The sequence below is a fragment of the Dasypus novemcinctus genome, chromosome 13 (genome assembly GCF_030445035.2).
Source record: "Dasypus novemcinctus isolate mDasNov1 chromosome 13, mDasNov1.1.hap2, whole genome shotgun sequence".
Taxonomy (NCBI): Eukaryota; Metazoa; Chordata; class Mammalia; order Cingulata; family Dasypodidae; genus Dasypus; species Dasypus novemcinctus.
This window is the reverse complement of record NC_080685.1, coordinates 45,187,694-45,215,677: the sequence shown is the minus strand read 5'-3', so window position 1 is coordinate 45,215,677 and position 27,984 is coordinate 45,187,694. Positions and strand designations below refer to the sequence as shown.

Below are 27,984 nucleotides of genomic sequence, written 5' to 3'. Positions count from 1 at the left end.
TGCAGGCCAAAAGTGCCTACCTTTGCCTGGAGAGGCTGAGGAAACATCCGCACCCTCCTATCCAATTGCAGGGTGTGTCTGGGGGTGGATGCAGAGGTGTCCGAAAGTTCTTCAGTATTTTTTTAAAACTTTTCATTATTATTGGATCTGTTTTGGTGATCTGTGAACTTTGATGTTATTATTGTAATTAGGATTATTAATTGGCCTAATTTCAATATTGTTGACTCTCAGAAAATAAGCAGGTCTGAGGAGAGGGAGGGAGATGGGGGAACAGCTATTCAGTGGAGCAGTCAGAACACATATAACATTTATCAACGACATTTACTATCACATGTGGATGCAATTCATGGCACTCCAAAACAATTACATTGGTAATTAATGGATAAGAGTCCCTTCTTATGGATTAAGGCAGTGCTTTCTTGAGATGGAATCTACACCTGGTGAAGATGTTGTGAACATTACTGAAAGGACAACAAAAGACTTAGCATATTACATGAACTCAGTTGATAATGCAGCAGCAGGGTATGAGAGGATTGACTCCAATTATGAAAGAAGTTCTGTGGTAAAATGCTATCAAACAGCATTGCATGCTACAGAGAAACTTCTCACGAAAGGAAGAATCAATCAATGTGGCAAACTTCATTGTCTTACTTTAAGAAAATGCCACAGGCACCCCAACCTTCAGCAACCACCACCCTGATCAGTTAGCAGCCATCAACATGGAGGCATGACGCTCCACCAGCAAAAAGATTATGACTCACTGAAGGCTCAGATGATAGTTAACATTTTTTCATAATCAAGTATATATTTTTTCTATCTGTAGCGAGAAACCACATTTTAATTTTTATTATTTTTTGTAGGAGGTACTGGGCATTGATCCCGGGACCTCATACATGGGAAGCAGGCATGCAACCATTGAGCTACATCTTCATGCAATCAAGTTTTAAATTAAGGTATATATATATTGTTTTTTAGGCATAATGATATTATTGCATACTTAATAGACTATATTTACAGTATGGTGTAAATGTAACTTTTAAATGCACTGGGAAACCAAAAAGTTCATGTGACTCATTTTATTTAGATATTCACTTCATTGCGGTTGTCTGGAACCAAACCTGCAATATATCCGAGATGTGCCTGTATTCCACTTTAAAAGTCCCCCACTTGTGATATTAAAAAAGTTCATTTGAATTTTGATTTATATTTTCACCTTCAATAGATTCTTATTTAATTAATTCAGTTTGGTTCAGGGTATGGTATGTGTCTATGTATGTATGCGTATCTCTGTCTCTTTCTCTCAAAAATCAGCCTTTGAGTTTAAACAGCCCTTTTAAACTTGCCCCCTTTCCAGCTACTCTAAGAGACTCTGTAATCTTTACTCTCAATTTTACATATATAGCAGTAAGATCTAAACTGAGATGTTCTTCAAAAAACAAAACCCTCACAATAGCCATATCATCTTCTCCCATCCCAAGACCAGTTTATACGCTCTCAAAATTTACTGGTATAATATGACTTCAAAAGCCTGTATTCTCAGGGAAATCTTAAAGGTTTTAACTTAATGTTAATTCTTAGGCCTATAACTAAATGTATACAATAGCCTAAACTTATAAATACTGGAAATTGTTAAGAAAAAGGTACAGTTTAAAACCAAAACTTGGGAAACGGACTTGGCCCAGTGGTTAGGGTATCCATCTACCACATGGGAGGTCCGTGGTTCAAACCCCGGGCCTCCTTGACCAGTGTGCAGCTGGCCCATGTGCAGTGCTGATGCGCGCAAGGAGTGCCGTACCACGCAGGGGTGTCCCCCGCGTAGGGGAGCCCCACGCACAAGGAGTGCACCCGTAAGGAGAGCCACCCAGTGCGAAAGAAAGTGCAGCCTGCCCTGGAATGGCGCCACCCACACTTCCCGTGCCGCAGACGACAACAGAAGCGGACAAAGAAACAAGACACAGCAAATAGACACAGAGAACAGACAACCGGGGGGGGGGGGGGGGGGGGGGAATTAAATAAATAAATCTTTAAAAATAAATAAATAAATAAAACCAAAACTAACTAGGCTGAGGATCATATTGTCCTTTAGATGCTTCTTTGAACATGTAAAGCAAAGATTTAGACTCACCCAAAGAGGGGAATCTAAGTAAGGATGGGTTCATCCTACCTGAGTGAATCCAAGTTTGATTCGTCTTTGTTTGAAGGTCTTGGCAAACTGCTCAAGCTCCTCAAGGTCACTGGGCTCCTCCAAGCTGGGAGTATCAATTCGCTTTGGTGTTGACTGGCTCTGTGGAAGTGTCTGAATTGGGGTTGCTGCTATTGTGCGTGTTGGGGTTGCTGGCTGTTAGAGAAGGAACAGAATGACAAGGACAAATGTACAGAAAGATATTTAAGGTTACAACTAGACCATACTGTATGTAAACAATGAAAGGAAACAGTTGTACTTATGGAGAATTATGAAAACATGTAACACAGTAGAAAAAAGTTACAATATAATGCTCCAGGAGAAAAGCAGAGTGTGGGAATTATGTATGCTATAATTACAATTGAAAATGCAAATCTATGAAAAAATACAGTTTCTTTCATATGATTTGTTTTAGCAGTTTTTAAAATGTCTTGCAAATTCAGGGAGGAAATGGTACTTTACTGTTGCCTTAATTCTTCTTACACAAAGTCAAAATTTTCCCATCTGTCAATTATTGTATTTCCTTTGATGGGGATCACTTATTTCTAACTCTGATGAAATTCCTTTTAATATTCTGCTAGCCTTTTCTACGTTTTGTTTAATTCTTTAAATGCATCTAAAGTTTGTTCTGGGACACGAGGGTATAATCTTTATTTTTACTTATTTTTTAGGTCACTGCTAAAGAAAATACTCTATTTCCTTATTAAGCAAACATGAGACTACTCTTTTACATACAACTCTGAGAAGAATGTGCCCTTCACTAGCGGGAGGTACTGCCCTGACTCTGCATCTTAATTGTTCAGTTGACTCTTCCAGTAAACAATAGTACTGGTGTGAGATTATAGATGAAGTCTGTGGCTATGAGTTTTTCTTCTTGTAATTTAACTGTGTTGTAGACCCCTGAACTTGACTTCATTAGTAATGAGCTCTCTCCAACTGAACTAACTGGCCCAGAAAAAGACACAACAGGCATTACATATATTACACAGGCAACAATTGGGTTAAGGTCCCCTCTATCATCCTGTAACAAAGTTCATCTCCATGACATATTAACACAGACTAATTTTCAAAGTGACCATTCTGAAGGAACCAAAAGCAGCACCAACCATATTAAAATGGTATGTGGTTGTATACTTTACATAGTGAATCTCTGGGTTATAAGGTGAGTCTCGACCATCCAATTATTACTTCATCTTCAGGCTTTAAGCAGCTCCCTCCTCAAATAATAAAGGAACCTTTAGGTAGTATGGTTACAAAGTAAGTTATCCCAATTCCAGAAACTGTAATGGGCCAGATCTAGAAATGGTAGAGTTCAGTGAGAAGTCAGGTTGAAGCTACCACAGTGATGCCCCTCTATGCTCTTTATATAGTTAAAGTGTAGTGGAAATAAACTAAAGCAAATCTGAGAGCTGAGAGGAAAGGAAAGAAAACACAGATGGAGGTTTTTTACAGTTTTTTCAGAAAAGGCCAAGCCCACTGATGAGTTTTAACTGAAGCACCATGCTTCTAATTTAAATGATAATCTGTATTGCAAACCGGGCAGGGGAGAGATCAAATAGCTGAAACCCATTATACTTTTACCTTTAAGCAAGTTACTCTTTATGAACATATAAGAAAATAGGAACTCCTTATAGATTACCAAAGATTACATCAATATGGTATCACTGATTTATGAAACTGGTAAGTTCAGCTTTGAATTTTTGGTCAGTTTTTGAAGACTGGGTTATTTATTGATTTTTTTTCATTTTAAAAAGCAATTTATTGAAGTATGTCATTCATACATGAACATTTATAAACAAGTATATTGTAAAAGTTGTGAACTTACAAAACAAATAGGCACATCATCATACAGGGCTCAGTTTGGGTTATTTTTATTTTATTTTATTTTTTAATTAAACGAAGTCTGAGGAGCCACAAATCAACAGGATAAAAGAAAGTAACCTTCATGTAAGGAAACTGACCTGGGAGGTGAGGGTGATGCTTGGCTGTGACTGCAGGAGGTTGGCTTGGCTTTGCTGAGGTAGTTGCGTTAAAAGATTTTGCGCTTGCAGGAGACCTGTAAAACACAAACATATGTCAGAAACATAAAAGACTGCTTTGAACAAAAGGCAAAAAGAAAGAAAAAGAAAATGGCTGAAAATTTTCACTTGATTTTCTGATAGTCTTTTATTGGTCTTAAAACTCTTGATGTCTCATTAGCTAAAATTCAATTTTGTTAAATATAATCTGGGCAAGATATGAAGCATTCAATTAAAATGGATATCTTCAGTGTAACCTGAATAACTTCTCTGATTGGCCAATTCTTTATTTTAGTGAAGAGTGGATGAAAGTGAAGAACTATTCCAAAGGGAAGCAGCTTGAAATTCCAAAGTGAGTTTTCAACTTCTTGACCTAAAATCTGTTAGAAAGTGCCAGTCTATGTTGGAGGAAAGAATTTTCTAGTTAACAAAAAGAGCAGGCTGTTCTGTAAGTGCAAAAAGATGCTGCTTTCAAGTTTTCTGAATCAAGCATTTACCTTTTGATGACAATGAAGTTGAAATGTAAAATACTCTATCTGTGCTAATGTTAACTATTTAAAAATGATTGACAAGCAATGCTTCATGATGACAACTAACACACAAAGCAGAAATGTGAATCCTCAATATGTCTGTGGTAGAGGTGCCATCAATTGAGTTTATGGCTTCTTATTTTCAGAATTTTATAAAGAGAGGCCTAGCCCACAGTATCTGTATTTAAAGATTTAGTCTATAGTACTTAGTTTAAAATATAATGCTATTGCTAGAGTACTAAATATTTGTGTTGAGATAAGAGCAATAGTAGAGATTATCAAACACACAGCACACCAAACAAAAAAGAGATGCTACCACTTCTAAAAAAATGTGTTAAGATCATTTCAGACAATAGATATCTTTCTAACATTGATATTCTAAGGCTACTATCACAGATAATTTGTTGATCTGGGGCAAGCAAACATATTTTGAAGCAAGTATAATGAATGAAAAATGAAACAGAGTACACCCTATGTATCAGGTCAGCCAAAGGGATGCTGATGCAAAATACCAGAAAATCTGTTGGCTTTTACAATGGATATTTATTTGGGATAGAAGCTTTTAGTTATCAGGCTATAAAGCATAAGTTACTTCCCTCACAAGTCTATTGCCACGTGTTGGGGCGAGATGTCTGCTGATGTTTGCCAATAGTTCAGACTTCTTGGGTTTCTCTCCAGGCTCTACAACGCCATCTGTAGACTATCAGGTGAATGGCTCTGTCTCTTTCTCCAGGGCTTCTGCCATGTCTAAGGAGCCATCTCTATTCCTCTGTGTTCTTCTCCTGTGTGTTCACTTCCTGGGCTCCAGCTCAAAACTCCAACTAACTCTTCTGCCATGTCATTTCCCCCTGTCACCAAGGGGGCAGGGACTCAATGTCCTACTGCTGTGGCCCACAATTTAATCATGCCCACAGGAAAAGACCAGTTTACAAACATAATCCAATATTTCTTTTTGGAATTTATCAATAATAACAAACTGCTTTCTATTACAAACTTCACTCAAAAGGAAGATTTAGAAAAAACTAAATTGTGTAAGTTTAAATGACCACCGTGCTCCCCCAAGTGTCTCCCTACATTTCATCCCCCATATATATAGTCAGGGTCATCTTTTTTACCACATCATTTCCCTTAAAACCTCCAAAGGCTTTTCACTATAATCAGAATAAAATCTACACAACCTTCGGTAATCTGGTCCTAATTTTCAAATTTCTCTCTTACTGCTTCTCTCGCTGAACTCCAGCTACTTTTTCCCCCCAGATTAGGTCAAGCTTGTTCGCATCCCAAGTTTCCCCCTACTACATGTGGCAGTGTCCCCTCACCATTCAGCTCTCAACTCAAATATTGCTTCTTCAAAGAGGCCTTCCCAGATGACCATAGTCCCATTCTACAGGTTAATCTTCACCACATTCCTCTGCTCTGCTGTATTCCTAGTACTTAATGCTATCTAAACCATTTTTTACTATTTGACTTCCCTCACTGAGGGCAGGAACTTTATCTTGTTCTAAATTATATCCCAGTATTTAGAACAGGGCATGGCACTTTGCAGGTAGTCAACACATATTTGTTGAGTGACTAAACTAAAATATTAAATTTACTGGTTTGAAAAAACTTGAAGGGCAGTCTAAAGAGAAAACTGAAACTACATTTTAGGTCAATAATTTACACTAACTTATTAAATAAAAGTGTTTTTAACACTTAAGTATTTCAGGAATCCTTGAAAACAATAGAAAATAAAAGAGTGAACAAAGGTCAGAAATTAGGTACTGTCATTAAACAGAGGTATTTCAATACACAAGTTTCTTTAAAGTTTCACAATGAAAGTTAGCTTTTAATTAATCTGTAAAATATGATTCATTTTCAATAGGAAACTGTAATGCCAATATTAATTTTGGTTCTGAGAATTTTATGAACAAATTCAAACCCTAGGTATTCTTCAACTAAACAGGGTCAGCTGAAAATGTTGAAACAGATTTAGAACTTCTTTTAGAAACCAATCCTCATTCCACTTGCCTCTTCCCCCAAGAAAAACAACAAAAACCAAAAATCAAATAACAAAAACAATGATTTAAAAAAAAAAACTTAATGAAGAACACTTATTTTCAGAATAAATGGTGGTGATGGAAAAAAACAGAATGAAATCTCCAATAAATTATGACTCAAATTCAAGAATACATTAATATGTATTTGCCTATGAAAATGCAAGAAAAATCATTCTGGGAAAATGGTTTATATTTCCCTTGCGAGAAATTATATTCCAGACAGCTAGAGTTATATAATTTAAGTTCCAGACAGCTACAGTTATATAATCAAAGCAATCCTGCCTAAAATCAGGAACTATACATCAAAAGTATTGGATTATTAAAATTAAAAAACTAAGGAAAAACAGAAGAAAAAAATATCAATATCAAAGGCTAATCTCATGTTGGAAACATCATTAAAATTTCAACAGGTCAGATCTTTCTCCCCAGCCACTAAGTTAAAAATATCTATCATCAACCGAGAAGATTGCCTTTAGCAATGAGTGACATCTCAGCCAATCAGCTGAAGGCCTTAAAAGGGAAAGTGATTTCAGCATTCAAAAAGAGAATTCCCACCTCTGTTTAGGCCAGTGTTTCCTGGGGAACTCATCAAGGACCTTTATCCGAGCCCCAGTTTGCAGCCTGCCCTATGGAATTTGGACTTATGCATCCCACAGTCGTGTGAGACAAGATTTTATAAAATCTCATACTATTTACAGATAGCTCCTGTCAGTTCTGTTTCCATAGAGAACCCTAATACAGCTTGGTATCGGGAGTGGATCTTGAGAAACAGAATTTTAAAAGGGGGATTTCTGAATTGGTTCTAGGATTTTTACAATTGGCTCTCTACTCTGATTAGATTCAAGGGCACTAATAACTCTTTCCAGTAATCAAAAGGTCACTGACAGTCCACAGCATGAGTTGGCAATAGAGATACACAAAACATCACCATTGGATACTACTTTCATGCTTATAAGAGACAAGGATCTGGGTGTAAGTGTTTTTAAAACGTTAACAGAGTTCTATAGAATTAAAAGTTATAGTGAAGTTGGCTGGTTGTTGCTAAGTATGCTGGATATAGTTACAAAAGAAAGGGATGACCTGAAACCTTCAAATGTGCAACTTAATTGCTGCATGAGTGATGGAAAAGTTTCTATGTGTACTCTGAAAGAATATCTTATTTCATGCAGCCCCAAACTTGATATCTCTGAAAACCAAACTCATTGTATGAGCAGCAGAGTTACAATGGAAACTAAAAATCTCAATCCTACAGGGTGTGATTGTTTCCAATCAATGATGACACTGATTGGAAAAGAGTTGGAACACTGAATCCCTAAACTCTGCTGAGAGTTTGCCAGATAACGTTTATCTTCACCCAATCTTCAGCCTGCCCAAAGGAGTCCTGACCTCATCCCTGCCCAGAAGAAACCATCACCCTGCATCTACCCTGCCCTGAGGAGTCTGCCATCCAACCAGCACTTGAAGAGATTAATCCTTTCTCATCAGATAAAACTGGCTTGCCAGATACTTCTAATTCTTCTCCTTCCCCATCCCTACCACCCCTCTTTTCTTCCAGACCTATAAGTAGAATAAAATCACAACAAGCCCCCAAAGGTGAAGTACAAAGGGTGACCCATGAGGAAGCACACTATACACAAAAAAGAACTGCACGAATTATCCAATTTATAGAGACAGAAATCAGGGGAATATGTGTGGAAATGGATATTAAGGGTATGGGATAATGGTGGAAGGAATATAATGTTGGATAAGGTGAATTTATTGATATGGCGCACTAAGCAGAAATGCTGGATTCAAGGTTATAGCTTGAGGTGTTAGAAAGAGCTCTATCAAGTTGTTCATGTGGCTGACTGAAACATGGACCAAAAGATGGCTAACAATGCATGAGATTGAGATGCCCCATTTACCCTGGTGAACTGCAGATGAGGGGATCCAAAGCCTTAAGAGACTGGAATGCTAGAATGGACTCACCATTTAAGACCTGCCCACCCACCCCAGGAAGGTCTAGAGTGTGGGAGGAGGGGCACCCGGCTTGCCTCAGTGGCAAACAGTGCAGCAAGAGGTGACACCGCCTCTGCCCACTGGGCCTAGACAAGGTGACCACGCCTGACTAGGCCTTTGCTGCTAACCGGCTAGCCGGCACCGCCCTCCCCCTTCCTATCTCCCGCCTAGCCCAGCTCTCACTTCCCCTCCCCCCTCCCTTAAACCTAATCTCTTAGTACGCTGTTTGCCCAGCAACAGCTTCAGCCTATCAAGAGATAGCACATACTCTACTGGCCAATCACTAACCCAATGCCAGAATATTGCCTTATATGGAAACAGCATTTGCCCTAGCCAATCAGAACCCGCCACACCACTCCCCAATCCTATAAATCTGCATCCCCCTCCGCAATAAACCAGACTTGTGCCATCAGCCTGTCTCCGCGACTTCTTCCTGGGTCGTGCGCCCTCCACGCCTTTGGAGCCCCCTAGGGAAGCCTCAGCGGCCGTACGAGGCTTTCTTCCCCACGCCAGGGACCCCTCTTGTCCCACAATGGGACCCCACTCGTCCCTTAACAGGGACCCCGCTCGTCCCACAACGGGACCCCACTCGTCCCGCAACAGGGACCCCGCTCGTCCCTTAACAGGGACCCCGTTTCGTCCCTCACTAGAGGACATACCTTTTACCAGGAGTTGTGAGGAATAAATTTGTGAGACTAACTCCATCTCCACTGAAGAGTTCTGCGGTTGCTCTTCACTGAAGGTTAGACATTACCGTGGGAACTGCTGTCACAGAACTAGAATTCTTAAATGCTATGGGGATGATTGGATCCTGAGCTGGCACAAGCCAAGTAGCAGCAGTTAATCACCAAAGACAAGGTGGGTGTGGTTACCTCAATGAAATGTAGACTCAAAGCAGCAATCAAAAGTGTCTGAGTTGCATAGACCTATCACACTGGCTAACTGATTATGGGGTACCTAGAAGAAAAATAGATGGGCAGTTTACTATATTTCTACTTGATCTGTTTAAGCAGAAGAATTCTAGGTTGAGTGAACAAAACCCTAACTTGACTTACAGAAACAGAGAGTCACAGACCCATAATCCATTCCCAGACTTCAGACAGTTTACAGACTCAGAGCCCCCTGAATGAAGGGAAGGCCCAGTCTCCTTGGTGAAGGATCCTGTTATACTACCAAAATTTATACTATTAATCTTCCTTCCAGCTTTCCCCAAAGAGACTATGGCCTTTTACCAGAGTAACTGTGCACTGGGGAAAAGGAAACGATCAGACATTTCAGAGATTATTAGACACTGGCTCAGAAGTGACATTAATTCTAGGAGACCCAAAACATCACTGTGGTCTACCAGATAGAGTAGGGGCTTATGGAGGTCAGGTGCGTGATGGAGTTTTAGCGCAGGTCTGTCTCACAATGGGTCCAGTGGGTCTCAGGTCCCATTCTGTGATTATTTCTTCAGTTCCAGAATGTATAATTGGAATAGACATATTCAGTAACTGGCAGAATCCCCACACTGGATCCCTGACTTGTAGAGTAAGAGCTATTATGATAGGAAAAGCCAAGTGGAAGCCACTAGAACTGCCCCTACCTAGCAAAACAGTAAATCAAAAGCAATATTGGAATCCTGGATGGAGTGCAGAGATGATTGCCACCATCAGTGATTTGAAGGATGCAGGGGTGGTGATTCCCACATTCCCACATAACTCTCCTATCTGGCAGAAAACAAATGGAGCTTGGAGGATGACAGTGGATTATCATGTTTAATCAGGTGGTGACTCCAATTGCACTTGGAGTTCTAGATATGGCATCATCGCTTGAGCTATCAACACAAACTTGGGTACTTGGTATGCAGCTATTGATCTGGCAAATGCTTTTTTCTCAATTGCTCTTAGTAGGGACCACAAGAAATAGCTTGTCCTGCCTCAGGGGTATACCAACCTTTTAGCCCTATGTCAAAATAGTGTCTGCAGGGACAAAAGGTACTGATGCAAAGTACCAGAACTCTGTTGGATTTTATAAAGGGTATTTATTTGGGATAGAAGTTTACAATTCCAGTCCCTACAGAGTCCAACTCAAGGTACCCTAAGAGGTACTTTCTCACCCAAAGTCTGCTGTCACATGTTGATGCAAGATGGCGGGTGATCTCTGCGAGGAGGTTCAGCCTTCCTCCTCTCTCTTTCCTCTTAAGGCTCCTTGGTCCAAGCATCTTCTGATCTCAGCTGTAGGTGGGCATAAAGCTCATTTCTTTCTGGGCTCAAACTGCTCTGGTCTCTACACAAGATCAGCTGTAGACTATCAGGCTCATCTCGCTTCTCGTGGCTGTGTCTAAGAAGCACTCTCTCTCCCGTGTATCTGCTTCTGTGTGTCGTGTCCACTTCTGTGTGAGAGTCTGTTTTATCAGCCCAAGGTGGCTGGGACTCAATGCTGAGTTGCACTCTAATGATGTGGTTAGACCAGAGCCCTAATCTTAATTTAATCAAATGTCTCAGTTGAATCTAATACAATCAAAGGGTTTTCATGTCAGAGGAACAGACCAGTTTACAAATCTAATCTATATTTCTTTTTGGAATTCATAAATAATATCAAACTGCTACAGTCCTTGATTGACTCTCCCTCCCACAAGACACCACACTGATCCATTATATTGATGATTATATTGATGATATGCTGACAGGACCTAGTGAGCAAGAAATAGCAATTACTCTAGACTTATTGGTAAGCATTTATGTGAGAGAATGGGAAATAAATCCTACAAAAACACAAGGACCTTCCACTTCGGTGAAACTTCTTGGTGTCCAGTGGTGTGGGGCATGTTGAGACACCTCTTCTAAAGTGAAAGCTAAGTTCTTGCATCTGGCCCCTCCCATGACCAAAAAAAGAGGCAAAATGTTTAGCTGGTCTTTTTGGATTTTGGAAAAAACGTATTTCTCATTTGGGTTTGCTACTCTGGCTCATTTACCAAGTGACCAGAAAAGTTGGTAGTTTGAGTGGGAACCAGAACAAGAGGAGGCTCTGTGACAGATGCAGGCTGCTGTGCAAGCTGGACTGCCACTTGGGTCATAAGATCCAGGGGATTAAATGATGCTAGAAGTGTCAGAGGAAAATAGAGATGGCATCAGGAGCCTCTGGCAGGCACTCTGTAGGAGAATCACAATGCAGATTCAGGATTTTGGAGAAAAGCCCTGCCATTCTCTGCAGATAATTATTCTCTTTTTGAGAAACAGTTTTTGACCTGCTACTGGGCCTCAGTAGAGACTAAATACTTAACCATGAGTTACCGAGTTACCAAGAGACCTGAGCTGCCTATCATGAGCTGTCAAACCATGGGCCTATCATGGGTCTGACCCACCAAACCATAAAGTTCAGTGTGCACAGTAGCACTCCATCATAAAGTGGATGTGGTATTATGATAGATAGGGTTCTGTCTGATCCTGAAGGCACAAGTAAGTTGCATGAAGCTGTGGCCCAAATGCCCTTGGCCACCACTTCTGCCACATTACCTTCTCTTTCTCAGTCTCCAGCTGTGGTCTCTTGGGGAGTCCCTTACAAACAGTTGACTGAAGAGAAAACTCAGGTCTGGTTTATAGATGGTTCTGCACGATATGCAGGTACCACCTGAAAGTGGACAACTGCAGCACTGCAGTCTCTTTCTGGAATGTCCCTGAAGGATAGTGGTGAGAACAAATCCTCCCAGTGGGTAGAACTTCAAGTGGTGCACCTGGGTGTTCATTTTGCTTAGGAAAAATGACAGGAGGTGCATTTGTACACTAATTCATGGGCTGTTGCCAATGGTTTGGCTGGTCAGGAACTTGGAAGGAACATGATTAGAAAACTGGTGATGAAGAGTTCTGGGGAAGAGGTATGTGAATAGACCTTTGAGTTGGCAAAAAACCATGAAAATGTGTCCCACATGAATGTTCACAAGAGGGTGACTTCAGCAGAGAAAGATTTTAATAATCAAATGAACAAGATGACCACTCTGTGAATAGCACTCAGCCTCTTTCCCCAGCCACTCCTGTCATTGCATAGGCTCATGAACAAAGTGGCCTTGATGGTAGGGATGGAGGTTATGCATTGGCTTAGCAAGTGGTCACTAAGGCTGACTTGGCTACAGACACTGCTGAATGCCCAATCTGCCAGCAGCAGAGATCCACACCATTTCTTGTGGTGATGAGCCTGCTACCTGATGACAGGTTGATTACACTGGACCATTTCCATCTTGGAAGGGGCAGTGATTTGTTCTAACTGGAAGAGAGGCATACTCCAGTTATGTGTTTGCCTTTCCTACAAGCAAGGATTCTTCCAAAACTACCATCTGTGGACTTGCTGAATGTCTTATTCACCACAATGGTATTCCACATAGCATTGCTTGTGATCAAGGAACCCACTTCATAACAAATGATGTGTGGAAATGGGCACATGCTCATGGAATTCACTGGTCTTACCATGTTCCCCATTATCCTGAAGCAGCTGGATTGACAGAATGGTGGAATGTCCTTTTGAGGACAATTACGGCGCCAACTTGGTGGCAATACATTACAGGACTGGGGCAATGTTCTCCAGGAGGCTGTATATGCTTAAAATCCACATCCACTCTATGGTGCTGTTCCTCCCATAGCCAGGATTCTTGGGTCCAGGAATCAAGGCATGGAAATGGCAGTGGCACCACTTACTATTACCCCTAGTGATCCATTAGGAAAATTTTTGTTTCCTGTCCCTGCAACCTTAAGCATTACTGGTCTACAGGTCTTACTTCCAAAAGGAGGAGCGCTGCCACCAGGGAACACAACAATGATTCCCACTGAACTGGAAGTTAAAAACTGTCACCTGGCCACTTGGGACTTCTAGTGCTTCTGAATCAACAGGTGAAGAAGGGAATTACTGAACTGGCTGGGGTGACTGATCTTGACAAGCAAGGGGAAATAGGACTGCACCTACACAATGGAGGTAAAGAAGAGTTTGCCAGGAATACAGCAGATGCCCTAGGGCATCTCTAAGTACTACCATGCCCTGTGATTAAAACAATGGAAAACTGTAACAACCCAATCCAGGCAGGCCTAACAATGGCCCAGAAACTTGAGGAATGTAAGTTTGGGTCACCTTACCAGGCAAAGAACCACCACCAGCTGAGGTGCTTGGTGAAGGTAAAGGGAACATGGAATGGGTAGTGGAAGGTAGTAATACATATGAACTTTGGCCATGTGACCAGTTATAAAAACAAGAATTGTAATGGTCATGAATATTTCTTCCTTGATTTGTTATGAGTATGTTTGTATATGAACATAAAACAAATATCTTTGTTTTCTTCCCTAACCGTTCCCTTTATCATATGACAGAAGTTGTATTGGTTTCATGTTCCAGTATTTAAGGTTGTTAAGTTTAAGAATAAATATTTCCCAAAGAATTGTACCCTGTTCTGGGGGGATTTAGTGTTTCCAGTTGTACACAGGACAGTTGAGCATTGTTAGGTGGAAATACATACATACATACATACATACACACACCCCATGATTATTTTCCTTTAGAGACTAAGTATGGTTTAAGGTGATGTGTATGGCTGCAGAGTTGATAAGGGGTGGACTATGATGGTTAGGCTAATATGTCAACTCAGCCAGGTAATGGTGTCCTGCTGTTTGTTCAAGCAGGCATTGGGCTAAGTGTAATACAAAAGCATTTCATGGACTTTAATCAGAAGTGAGTTGATTGCATAGATGACTGGTGACATCTACAATCAACTGAAGAGACTGTTGTCAGCAATGAATGACTATCTCATCCAATCACCTAAAGGTATTAAAAGGGGAAGTGATGATTCCAGCATTCAGGGAGAAAATTCCCATCTTTACTTTGGACAGCCAGTGTCTCCTGGGGAACTCATCAACGACCTTCATCAGAGCCCCTGGTTTGCAGCCTGCTCTATGGAACTTGGACTTGTGTATCCCCATGGTCGTGTGAGATAATTTCACAAAATTTCATACTATTTATAGGTATCTCCTGTTGGTTGTTTCCCTAGAGAACCCTGACTAATACAATAACTATTTAAATTTTCAGTTTCTCTAATGGGGACAATAAATTCCACTCCTGGAAATGCTTTAAAATTTTGAATATTTCCACTGTTCTGATTATTCACACTGTTCAACTTATGAACAGTGGTACAAATTGACTCTGTCAATCTGTTTTTTTACTATCTAAGGGAATAATTGTGTTTCCATTCTCTGAATTATCATATCTACCACTTGTTGAATGATGATGGTGATACTGATATGACAATTTTATAATGATAATTGCAGCAAAGATTTGGAGACCTTACTATGTATGAGGCACCTTTTAAAAAGTGCTTTACATGTATTTACTCACTGAATCATTACAACTCTTTGAGGTAAATACTAATAGCATACCCATATTACAGATGAGGGAACAAAGGCACAGAAAAATTAAGTAACTTTCCCAGAACACACAGTGTGTAAGTGGCAGAGCCAAGATTTAAAATGCGGCAGTCTGGCTTAACTATTACATTACAAGAATCGTTCTGATGCTATTTTAACATTTAATGTAATTCCCTCATATAAGAAAAGAAGATGAGAAGTGAAGTAAGTGAATCTCACCAAGGTTAGATGACTTTTCCAAGGCTCTAAAGCCAAACAGTATTCCATTCTCTATGCTATCTTTCCAATCTTATAAAAGGCGAAGAAAGAAAAATGGTTACAAACATCTAAGTGTTTTTGCAAATACAAAAAACTCAGAATGAAGTTATTTTTCATTACAATTTGCTTAATTTGAGCTTTCCTTTTTAGCACACTAAATAAAATGAGGTCCCAGATTTGAAAATGCCCTTCTCTTTGCTGAAAATAAAGGCAATCTCATTCAGTCTTAAGAATTTTTAATGATCACCTAATGTCATAGGCACACATTTGATCTTCCTAAGCCTCTCTGACCTATGTCATTCCCTTCTTCCCTCTTAGAAATCTCCTCTATAGTGATTACTACTTTCTATTTTTGATTGCTTAAAATGCAATTTATTGGTTTTTCTTCCTTATCTTGAAATGCAATACATTCTCATTGTAGACATTTTAGAAAAGAAAGATATACAAATGTCAAGAAGAAAATAATTATTTAGGATAAATACCTAAATTATTTAGGATAATTAATCACCCAGAATGAGCAGCTGTTACTATTTTCCTAGATTTTTAGTATACACACACACACACATACAGAGATGTATATAACATTTTAAATTCATTGGGACCATACTGAAGATGTATTTTATCCTGTATTTTTGCATAATATTATACTATAAGCATTTTTCTACTTTATTAAAAATTCTCCCAAATTATAATTTTAAAGGATATATCTTAATTCATAGCCTTTTCTGATTTAGAAAACAGAACCATATAGAAGAAAATAAAAACTACTCAGATGATAACGGCTAACATTCTGGTGGATTTCTTCCTAATATATGGATATAGCTATACTTTTAAAAAAAATAATTTTATTGTAGTATATCATTCAAACATGTACATAAAGTGCACAGAAAAGTTGTATCAGTTTCTATTTTTTGAACTATGATATAATATCTTCTTTTGATCTACTTATTCTTACTATGTAAAGGGATGGTTTTATCAAGGCCCTTTGAATGCTACACATTCTTTTCTGCATGATGCCATCAACCCTCATTGTTTCTTAAAAACCCAGTAATTACACCTAGATGCCTTTTCCCCATCATTAGTCAAATATAACTGGCCACCAGGTCCTGTCCATCCACTTCTCAAGTCAACATGTCTTTTCTATCCCCACAATTGCAGTTCAGCTGTTATCAAACCTCAATAGGGCAGTTACAATATTCTCCTAACCAGTGCATTATTCTATTCTTAACCATTTTAATCCTCCCCCCACCCTCCCGGCACGTTTTCAGTATGTTTTTCTTAAGCACATATTCGAAAATGTCACTTTTCTGCCTAAACCTTCTGTGGTTTCTTACTGCCTACAGAAGACTTCCTTAAAGTACAGTATTTTGTCATTCATGTGAGAAGTCCAATGTGCTTCTTGAAATTTTGGGGATAGGGCTCAAGAAACTACTTCGCTAACCCCTCAAGAGAGTCTAACGCAAACTGAACCTTGGCAACTGTAGGATTTAAAGTCAAGCTCCTGGAAACTTCACATAACAATCTTTAACAATCTATTCTCTGCCAACCTTTTTGGCCTCATATTCCACTAATTCCTCATATACATCTTACACTTTAATTGTAAGACATTATTTAAGAGTTCTCTAAACACGGCTTATTGATTTTTTGTCCATGTCTCTGAGCTTTGTAAATGCTATTCCCTTTTCTAAGACTGATATTCTCTCCTTTGTAAACCTATGAATGCATTCTCCAAAATTCACTGTAAAGGTTTCTCAGAAAACAAAACTATCTGATGGACTCCAATAGTATTCTGTATATTTCAAGCCCAATACTTACAAGAGGTCTTTCTCCTTGCCACTTCGTTGTGTGCTCTCTGAAGGCTAAAAACTGATTTATTCATCTTTGAATCTTGAGCATACATTGAAATATATATTTACACAACCAGAGATTTTGCAATGGATGATTATTAAGAAAAAAAGGTTAAAAACAAAAACAAAAACCCAGAAATAATGAGGTATCAGTAGATATACTAACATTCCTTAGGCTTATAACCTGATAATTTCTACAATGATTATATTAAACAAACTTACAAACATGATTGAACTTTAGTATTGTTTGATACAAAAATTACACACCAATATAAACCACTAAAAGGCTTGAAAGATTTTTTTTTATAACTCACAAAATTTGCACAGTTGCTAATATAACATCCTCTCCTATTCAAACCTTAAAAGAAAACAAATGATTATAGAAGCATATACTTTTAATGCTCACTCTACATTCTATGAATACATTCCTATTAAAAATAATCAGAACATTAGAAGCAATTTATTAAATTTCATTTAGATTTTGGCCAAATTCTTGGTTTCTCTTAGTGATTAAACATATGAATGACAGTGAAGGATGACCTTTAATAATACTGCAGGAGCAAAAAAATATATTTTCTTCTTAACATGAATATTGATAATGATAGTTTAAATTAATTAAAAATTTAATAAAACATTGTTCTAATGGACAATTTCAGGGCCACAGTGACAGGAGGCAAAGTGTCTGTCACACAAGTACACATAAAGACACTCTGGTGTGCTACTGGCATAAGCTCTCAGGGGAACTCACCCTGCTGGCCCTGGGGCGTCTGTGAGATGATAAACTGCGCTGGTTGCAAGTTGGTGGTCGGATGTACCAACACAAACTGTTGTAAATTGAGATTCTGCTGTTGCAGCTGTTGTAGCTGTTGCAGATCCTGAAAAGTTAGAATTAAAACAAAGATCTGAAATTCTGAAATAAAATCTTGCTTAATCATAAGGTTCCCAAGCTGATGGAGTCTATTATACCCAAGTAAAGAAGAGTTAATATTTAACATTCTTTCATACTTCCAAATGGGGCGTACTCTGGGTTGTGTTTCACAAAATATGAAGATACCAGAAGCATTTACTGTGTCATGATTTATAATATGACTAAATTTTCAATAGTTAATGAAAATTCCCTGGGAACAAAAGGTTATAGCTGTGCTTTTTAACATATACAGATAAATGTGGATTTTAAAAATCAACTGAGAAAAGAATATGTTGATTTTAAAATATTTGATTTTTCTCATTAATTTCTAAAAGAAAAATCTTCATCTATATAAAAATCTGATCCTTAACAATTACACATTATACTGGCCTAGTGTTTCATAATTTTCAAATGCTTTCAAGTACATTAAACCAATGTCAACATAGGGTTATACACCTTAAGGCACTAAAAACATTTATTTGGCAATGAACAAGTAGACAAAATCAAACATTATTCTTGATAAAGATTATATATGATAGTCATAAAGATTAGCCTGACATCTATTTTTCACCTTTTCAATTAACAGATTACTTTTTAATGCCTAGTCAAAGTACTGCTACCATTTAAGTCCACTTTGGAGTTTTCTCTGGGAATATAAACACAATTGTTTAGCACTATATTCATAATGACCCTTCATATATTTTATTGCTATAGCTAACTATACCTTTCTTCTTCTCTTTGAGATAAACAATTTCATTTAGCTTTTCTCCTTGGTCCTATCGTCTATGCCTATTAAATAAGTTTTTATATGGTCTAATACGTGAAAATTTAAACTAAACACAAGATTTTAATGTAGTCCTGCACAATGGTAAATATTCTGCATCACAGATGACTCTCCATCTCTCATACATCGGCGGCATCATTCATTGCAGAGCACATGAAAGAAACCATGTCTGTCATAATTAGCTAATTAAATACAGTAATCCCTTGCCTCAGAAATATGCTAAGTAATTATTCAAGAATTGTCACTTAATATAAAGTTATTTAAATAATCAGTTATGTGTTTATAATATCATCTCAACTAAGCAAACAAATGTATCATTTCTAGTTAAATGGTAAGAAAGGGTACCATAACTTAGTTAATTGCTCTAGTACTCTTCAGGCCTTTAAGTGCCCACACTAACAAGAAACTGAATTTAAGATTAAAGAAAATCTGCCATTTTCCTCCTCATTTCCTGCCCCAGGTACTAAAGTTACTGATCACTTACCTGTGCAATCTGGATAGGCTGAGATAGGGGGATCTGCGTCATGGGTGTGGCGGCGGAAGCTGAGATGGTGGCCCCAGCAGCACTGTGCTGTTGGCTGGCGGAATGCTGCTGCACGGCTGCAGCTAGCAGCTGTGCCTGTGCCTGTGCCTGCTGTAGCAATAACTGCTGTTGGGCTGGCGTAAAAGTAAGCTGGACAAAATTAGGACAAATATTGGATAGGATCAAAGGAGAAGGGCCTCTAACGTAAGCCAACTGCTTTGAAATAGGTAACTCAAGTGGTGTTAGCCAGACCTTAGCTTATTAACTACTCAGCTTCACTTGGTTGGCATTGAGCTAAAACATTTAATAGTAATCAAGCTACCATTAATTACTAGGAGATTTTAACTGAAGTGGTAGTCCACACTCTGGACTTAAAACAATCATTTAAGATCTAGGGTTCAGGCAAAAAAGTAATTTACCAGTAAGTAAGAAAAAAAAAAAATCAATGCTGATAGCATATGAAAAGAAATTTATACCCAATGAACAGCAAGTGATTAGTCAAATGAATGAGCAACAAGGATGCTGGGTATGACCATGGAAAGAACTGATAAGGTCCAGCTGCTTCCCATTAGCATGAATTCCTGCCATATTTCATCATTTCTATTATGTCCAAAGATATGACTAAAGAATATGAGCTCCATTTGTTTCTTCTCCAAGTCTCACTACAGTCCCTTCCCAAACACAATCTTTTCAGTTAAGGGAAGGATTGAGCTTGCAACTTTACCTCCCCTTCCCAACACTTATCTCTGAGAACAGGTGGTGACAGCGTCTCTCTTTACATGCAAATGAATCTTAAAGCCCAGACTTAACAGAAACTGCATCCACAGAAAACTGGAATCCCAAGTGCCTTTCGCTATTGTAAACACTAGTCTCCCAAAACAAGGCCCAAACAGTAAAGTAGGAAATGTATTTAGAGCAAATTTAAACCAGCTTTCATAATGTAACATTTCAAATACACATAAACCAAAGTAATAAACATGCTCTATCTTCCTTTCGGTGACATGCTCTGATCAAAGAAGCAATCATATAGTGTTCTGAAGTATACACACAGTCAGTGGCATAACCCTCCTTCTAAAAGGGTTCAACAAGTTTTAGGAATTAGGGACATAAGAATCAAAATCAAACCACTCAAGAATTCAATACCCTTCATGATGTATATATATTATGTTTCTATTTTTAATAATACATATTTTATATACATATGTATTAATCTTTATTGATGGGATTTTGTGACAATTCTGCAAGTCTTAAAAGAGCATTCCACTGTTCTCAACTGAAGTGAGAAAAATAGAAAATTCTGTGGGTTGCTGTGATGTGCTGAGAAACGAATCACTACTCCCTTGCACACATAAAAAAGATAATTTAGTAGACAAATTTTCAACATTGGGAAAATATTTGGTACATTGTCTCAGACCAAAGACAGCTTAAAAGTTAAAAGTGTAGATTTATTACCAACAAAAACAACTGTCATTTACTGAATGCTATGAACCAAGCACAGTTCTATGAACCTTACATATATTATCTCAATTAATCGTTACAACAATACAGTTAGGTAGGTAATATTAACATCTCCGTTTAAAGAGAGAAAAGCTGAGACACAGGGAGATGAAGTAATTAGCCTACACAATAAGTTGTAGAGCCAGGATATGAGACCAGAGGTTCCATTTTAAAACATTACACAGTAACTCAAAGAATGTGATTTTCTTTTGTAGGTACTAATCCGTTCGTTAACTTCTAACCTGTAGTGATGTAATGTCAAACTGACAACTGCCATTTATCAATGCAACAGTCTCAAACGAAGGATAAAGACTCCATTGGATGATGAACAACAGCTGAACATGGGTTTCAAAAAGTACTTAGTTTATCCAGAGCATATGCAACTGTAACAAAAAGTACTCTGAAAATTTCTGACGAAGATAATTCTTTGTTTCTTTCAGAGCTGCCTACAGAGTAGAAAGTTACTTCAAGACACAACAGTGCCGGCATAGCCATATTACTATCTGCTATGGTGAACAGTTCTAATCATGTACTGGTCAAAGGTAGTTTTGACACCGAAAGCTTATTAAACAATTCTCTCAGAGAAAACTTACCCCGGTTATTTGTCCTCCAGCCAGCATAAGCTGGGTCTGGGGGATGGCTGCCTGCACAGAAGGCTGCTGGGAAGGCTGACTTGGCTGCTGTGAATCCCCAGATTCTTCATTAGATTTTGACTGGGGAGTGGAATGGGAAAGGGTAGACAATTAGAGATTTCAAACAGCTGATTACAAGAAATGTACTACTAACTCCATATTTTAAGAATCATTTAAAATGGGCTTATGCATATTGAATCATGAGTTTCCTGGTTTTGCTCTTTTCCTTTCTTAAAAGTCTTGTATTTTCCTAGTTTTAAATATTAATATTTTAGACTTTTTGTTTCAATGCCAGGAAAACTGCAATTATAATTCTTAATAAGAAAAAATAATTTGGTCCTCCAAAAGTCAATAGAATTTTTCATAACTTCAAATCCTTAGCCACAGAAATAATGACTAAAAGAAAGAATACATTGTCAATCCATCTCTGCATTAGACCTGCCATGCCAACATTTTGACATGTATATGGTGGTCAGTTTGAAACTTCTTAACATACCACCTCATAGACTGATTACTTGCCCCACAGAACTTCCCAGCTAGTATTTTAAAGAAATGCAAATTTAGAATCTCCCTTCAAGTAAAACACACGCTTAGAGGAAGTATGCTATAGTCAAGAGGGAAGAGACAGCATATCCCTGAAAGGGGAACTGAACAAATATTTTATGGTAATTTAAAACTGGTTATGCAGAGCATTAAAATTCTGCATCGATTTGCATATTTCCCACCACCTGTTTTGGGGACTGCAGCAAGGCTAATTAACATAAAGACTCTGATTAATTCTGCCAGTCACTGAGAGATAATTACAGGGCAGAACTGTAAACATTCTGCACTGGAGGTACAGCCTGTTTGCCAACATCTCTCTAAGGGATGAAAGTTTACCATGGCAACCAAGGCAATTTTCCACCTCTTCTCCCTCAAAAAGGAAGGTCACATTATCTCCTTTTCTTTTTTCTCCTGGTTTCCATGTGTTACTACATCCATATTCCATTGGGATTCATGGAATGTCAATCCAAGGTCTTTAGTCATTAGTAACACTGAAATCAATCTTACAGAGTATGTTTTCCCTCTTGACTGCTAGTTACCGAAACACTATAATGAAAGGAAGCAGCAGGTTGATTGAAATGTTATGGAGTAATGCAAAATATTTGAACTCTGCATGTTTTCTCACATGATTTAAAGAAGTAGCCAGATTTAAGTTTTGCTTTAAAATTTTGACTCTATGAAGCCCAGCAACATCTATAAAAATGTTTATTATAAGTATTTTAGAATCTTAATATATTTGAGAAGAGAAAACTTTGTAAATTTCCCTTGCATATACAAGTAAAAACAGGTCCCCTGTTTGGTGGTTAAATGACTTGCCAAAGAATCAGAATTCAAATCTAACACTCCTGTATTTCTCAGTCCAGTGCTCTTTCCTTGGCACTCTAATGTTTTCCTAAGACATTAGAAATGGTAAAGAAAACTATTTACAAAAAGACATTTGGAGGGGTATATGGGAACATCTTATATTCTTTAAAGTAACATTTTATGTGATCTATGTATCTTAAAAAAAAATAAGTAAAAAAAATGCAAAACTAAAGACATTTGGAAACTAAAGACCATTTAAGAGATTATTTAGCTTTGTGTTTAGGTTATGTGTTATAGCTGTACAACTAAGACACATTTTTACTGAATTTACATATAAAGCTTTGAAAGTAGAATTCTTCTGCTGACCTTTAGTTCATTCCCAGGGACAGAAAATGAAATCGACTTTCATTATTAGCAGTGATTATCATTATTTGGATTTATATGAAACTCAGTAATAAAAAAGGAATATTTCTAAGTATTAACTATTAAAAAATTATAACATGCTCATTGGAGAAAATCAGAAAAATGCAGGGGAAAAAACTGAATAACTGACCCATAATCCTATATCCCAGTTTACCTGTACATTTAGAGACTGAGCAGCAGCCTGTAAACTTGTTCCAGCGAGCTGGACCTATAAATAAAGTAACCAGAGGAACTTCGAGTCTCAATACCATTGACATTCATCTCTAGAGGTTTTCATCAATAAATTGCAAGAGTTTCTACTAAGTTTATATTAGTGAGCTAGAGAATCTGAGAATACAAAAATGTTTATCTTGGGGGGTTAAAACTTTATAGACAAGCTCACAGTCCATCTACCACCCCACCACAAAGAAAATGCTTTTAACTTAATTCTTTTCTGAAGATGTTTACCCACACTAAATTAACATAATAATCAGTAATACCACATTTGTATTGGATATTCCTTATATAACATTGTATTTGTAGTCCTAGGACTCTTTAAGATTCTAAAAATTCACTCTTTTACATTGTATTCAGGGACAGAGGAAAACAAGCTACTTACATACTTTATCTCTACCATTACAACCAACCAGAATTGTTTATTTATCTTTATTTCAGAATTTTCACATATTAACCAGAGTAGAAATCTTATATATATATACACATACCTACACAGTCAAGCTCTTAACGCTGACTCACTTAACTTGTGACTGAAACAATTTACTCTGTAAGCCACACATAAAAATCTGTAATAATATTTAATACAGGGAAGAAGATGTGGCTCAACTGACAGAGCGTCTGCCTACCATATGGAGGGTCCAGGGTTCAATCCCCAGGGCCTCCTGGTCACTGTGGTGAGCTGGCCCACACACAGTGCTGCCGTGCTCAAGGAGTGCCATGCCACGCAGGGGTGCCCCCGCGTAGGGGAGCCCCATGCGCAAGGTGTGTGCCTCGCAAGGAGAGTTGCCCCACGTGAAAAAAGCGCAGCCTGCCCAGGAGCGGCACCGCACACACGGAGAGCTGACACAACAAGATGACGCAACAAAAAAGAGACACAGTTTCCCAGTGCTGCTGGATAATACAAAGCGGACACAGAAGAACACACAGTGAATGGACACAGAGCAGACAACGAGGTGGGGTGGGGGGATGGGGAGGATGCGAGAGAAATAAATAAAACAAATCTTTAAAAAAAAAAAGTAATACATTTCATACATTCAGAAAGTTCAAACTGTGACTTTATTAAAATAAAGGTCCACATCAAATTAGAAAATCACCATTTGGTAATCATGACAATGATGATTCGGGCAAAAGTAGCAGTAAATGATGTAACTACCGGTTGAAATTTATGAGTAAGAGGATATTTACATATTCTCTACTCTCTTCCATAGATAATTAATTACAAAGGGCAGACAAGTAATCACATGCACAAACTTAAGTCACCAGTAATGAAACATGCATATTCTGATATGAATTACAGAGAATATGGCATTACTTATGATGCAGTCCTACCAATAGCACATAACCTGAATCTAGTCATGTTGAAACATCAAACAAACCCAAACTGAGAAACACTGTATAAAATAACTGGCTTATACTCTTCAAAAATGCCCATGTTCTGAAAGCAAAGCAAGCCTAGATGCGGAGAAAAATAAAAGAGAAAAATCAGCTAAGAGATAATAAACTATGCTAGATGAAAAGGAGGCTTAAACTAGAATGAGCAAAGTACTACATAAAGTATTACATAAAAAATCTTGGCAACTAAATGAATATAGATGAAGAAAATATCTATAAAATTACTCCAGGGTTCAAATCTGAGAGACTGGAAAATGGTAATGCAATTAACAGGGATAGGGAAGATAATGAGATCCATTTTGGATATACCACATTGCATCAAGATATTCTGAGGTTAAATATAAGTGTTTGTATGGGGTAAAGTAGAGAGTACAGGGCCAAAATGAACAGATTGCTATATTTTTTATTTAAAACTGACAGTTGAAATCTTGTTAGGTAAGAACCCTCAAAAATACCAAACCTAAACACACACACAATGTACACATATTACAGACAAAAAATTTTAGATGTAATATGAACAGGGAAGTATATCTGAAGAGACAATGTGTGTAAAGCTTAAAGGCTAAAGGTGTCAGTCAAAAAGCCACAGGAAAGAGTTTCAGGTTGAATGATTCAAAGGAGATAAAGTTTCTATGCTAATTTATTCATCATGTTCCCGGATAAAGTCTGTTGAGGAACAGGATATTTACACAGTATTCAAGTGTCTCCTCATAGACTATTTATCATAAGTAGAACAGAAGCCTTTACAGTAGACAAATCTGGTGAATATCACATAATGAAATTATCAAACTTAACACCACAATAATGGAACAAGGTGATATTGTGTGTCTTCTGATAAGGTGCACGAAGAGGGACTAAACATCATTACTGCTGCTTCCTGTCAATAACTCCTAACTTGAATCCAATCATGAGGGAACAATTAAACCCAAATCGGTGGACATTCTATAAAAGACCTGGTCTCTATTCCTCAAAGTGTCAATATCATGAAAGGCAAAGACAGGCTGAAGAACACTTCTGAATTAAGGAAGACTAAAGAGACATAACAACTAAACACAAGATGTGGATTGGATTATGGATGAAGGAAAATTAAATATTGACCATATATTGAATAGTAATATTATATCAACAATAAATTTCTGAAATTTGATAACTGTACTGTAGTTTTATAAGAAAATGATGTTTTTAGAAAATAGATACTGAAATATTTAGAAATAAAAGATCATAATGGTTGCAATTTACTTTCAAATGATTTAGCAAAAAATTAATATTTGTACATGTGTATAAACCTGAACAAGCACATATGGAGAGATGAAATAAATGTGGTAAAATAGTAGCAGCTGGTGATTCCAGGTGAAGAGCTTTCAGATGAACACTGTTCTATTGTTGTAACTTTTCAATAGTTTTTAAAGTTTTCAAAATAAAGAGTTAAAAATAAAAATTTAAAAATGATGTGCCTCCAGGATATCCCTTTACCACTCTATCTGGCTAGCTCCCAACATTTAAAGATTTGGCTCAAAAATCATCCTCTCTATAATAAATGTCTTGGATTGTACAGATTGAGCTAATCATTTCTTCCTCTGTACTTCCATAGATTTTACCATTCATTCATCCATTCAACAAATAATTATTAAACACCTATTATATTCCAAGCTCTCTGGCAAATGCTGAGGGTACAGAGGTAAACAAGAAAAGGTTCACACCTTAATGGAATTTATTATAGTTTATGGGCAACAGACCTAAAGCAAACTATTTCGTGTATATGTGTTGTTATAATCATGGTAAAAAAAAAAGTTCAGGGTGCTAACCTGGTCAATAAGGGGACTGGAAAGGTAATTATATATCTAGTCAGATGGGAACAATTCTGCAGGGACTTGGGTCTTGATGGGTGATTTAATGGTGTCAAGGTTTCAAACAGAATTCTCTAGTTTATAGTCCTTTGGGTGAGTGGTACTGGAGGTTCTATGATGTTAGTAATCATGACGTTAGATCTGGAGACCATGACACTCATATAACAAGAGTTGCACTCATCTTGGAATGATGGTAAGAAAACAGAATATTATCTACTTACCTTTAAAGACTTTTGAAAAAAATACGTTTGTACTATCACAAATTTAAGCCAGATACAGGTGCTTATTATTTGCCACAAAATTGACTATATTCTATCAAAAATAATACTCCCCTTAAGAAAATTTGTTGGAGGCTAGAATGTGTTCTTAGAAGAAAATTAACATGAAAACATTTTTGTTTTTCTAGAAAATATTTAGAGGGAAACCGACTTTGGCCCAGTGGTTAGGGCGTCGGTCTACCACATGGGAGGTCCGCGGTTCAAGCCCCGGGCCTCCTTGACCCGTGTGGAGCTGGCCCATGCGCAGTGCTGATGCGCGCAAGGAGTGCCGTGCTACACAGGGGTGTCCCCCGTGTAGGGGAGCCCCACGCGCAAGGAGTGCACCCATAAGGAGAGCCGCCCAGCGCGAAGGAGGGAGCAGCCTGCCGAGGAATGGCGCCGCCCACACTTCCCGTGCCGCTGACGACAACAGAAGCGGACAAAGAAACAAGACGCAGCAAAAAGACACAGAAAACAGACAACCGGGGGAGGGGAGGGGAATTAAATAAATGAAAAATAAATCTTTAAAAAAAAAAAAAAAGAAAATATTTAGAAAATTGTTGCCTATGTAATTATCCCTTTGAATTTGTGAACAAATAAGTGGGCTTAATACCAGCCTCCTAGAATTTCACCTGTTTTCTGGTAGAGGAGCTTCTTTTATAGCTTCTGTAGTCTGAAGACATATTCTGATAAAAGACTAGAGTAGTAGTATCCATATTCAGCTCACAGTAACTTAAAATATTTGTTAGGGATTCCCTTTATGAAGTCACTATGTCAGCTTGGAGGTTTTATGTCCATATGGGCTTTTCACTGAGCTGTCACCAACACTACCACCATCAAGCACCACTATTACTAGCACCATTACTACCAACATTGCTGTCCAACACATTTTGAGCATTAAATTAGT

General features: G+C 37.9%; 1 protein-coding gene across 6 annotated transcripts in view; it reads right to left on the bottom strand.

The window, feature by feature from the left end:
• Positions 1 to 27,984, bottom strand: part of POU2F1 (POU class 2 homeobox 1) — a 228,439-nt gene that overhangs the window by 58,196 nt on the left and 142,259 nt on the right. For 5 of the 6 annotated variants that reach the window (XM_004464714.5, XM_004464715.5, XM_071207557.1 and 2 more), the window contains 6 exons: positions 23,520 to 23,573; positions 21,557 to 21,676; positions 19,428 to 19,616; positions 18,001 to 18,127; positions 4,144 to 4,238; positions 2,165 to 2,338 (listed from right to left, as the gene is read on the bottom strand). In XM_004464714.5, coding sequence (XP_004464771.1) covers positions 2,165 to 2,338; positions 4,144 to 4,238; positions 18,001 to 18,127; positions 19,428 to 19,616; positions 21,557 to 21,676; positions 23,520 to 23,573 — 759 coding nt within the window. The remainder of the gene's footprint in view (positions 1 to 2,164; positions 2,339 to 4,143; positions 4,239 to 18,000; positions 18,128 to 19,427; positions 19,617 to 21,556; positions 21,677 to 23,519; positions 23,574 to 27,984) is intronic. The other variant, XM_071207558.1, reaches the window with a different exon arrangement.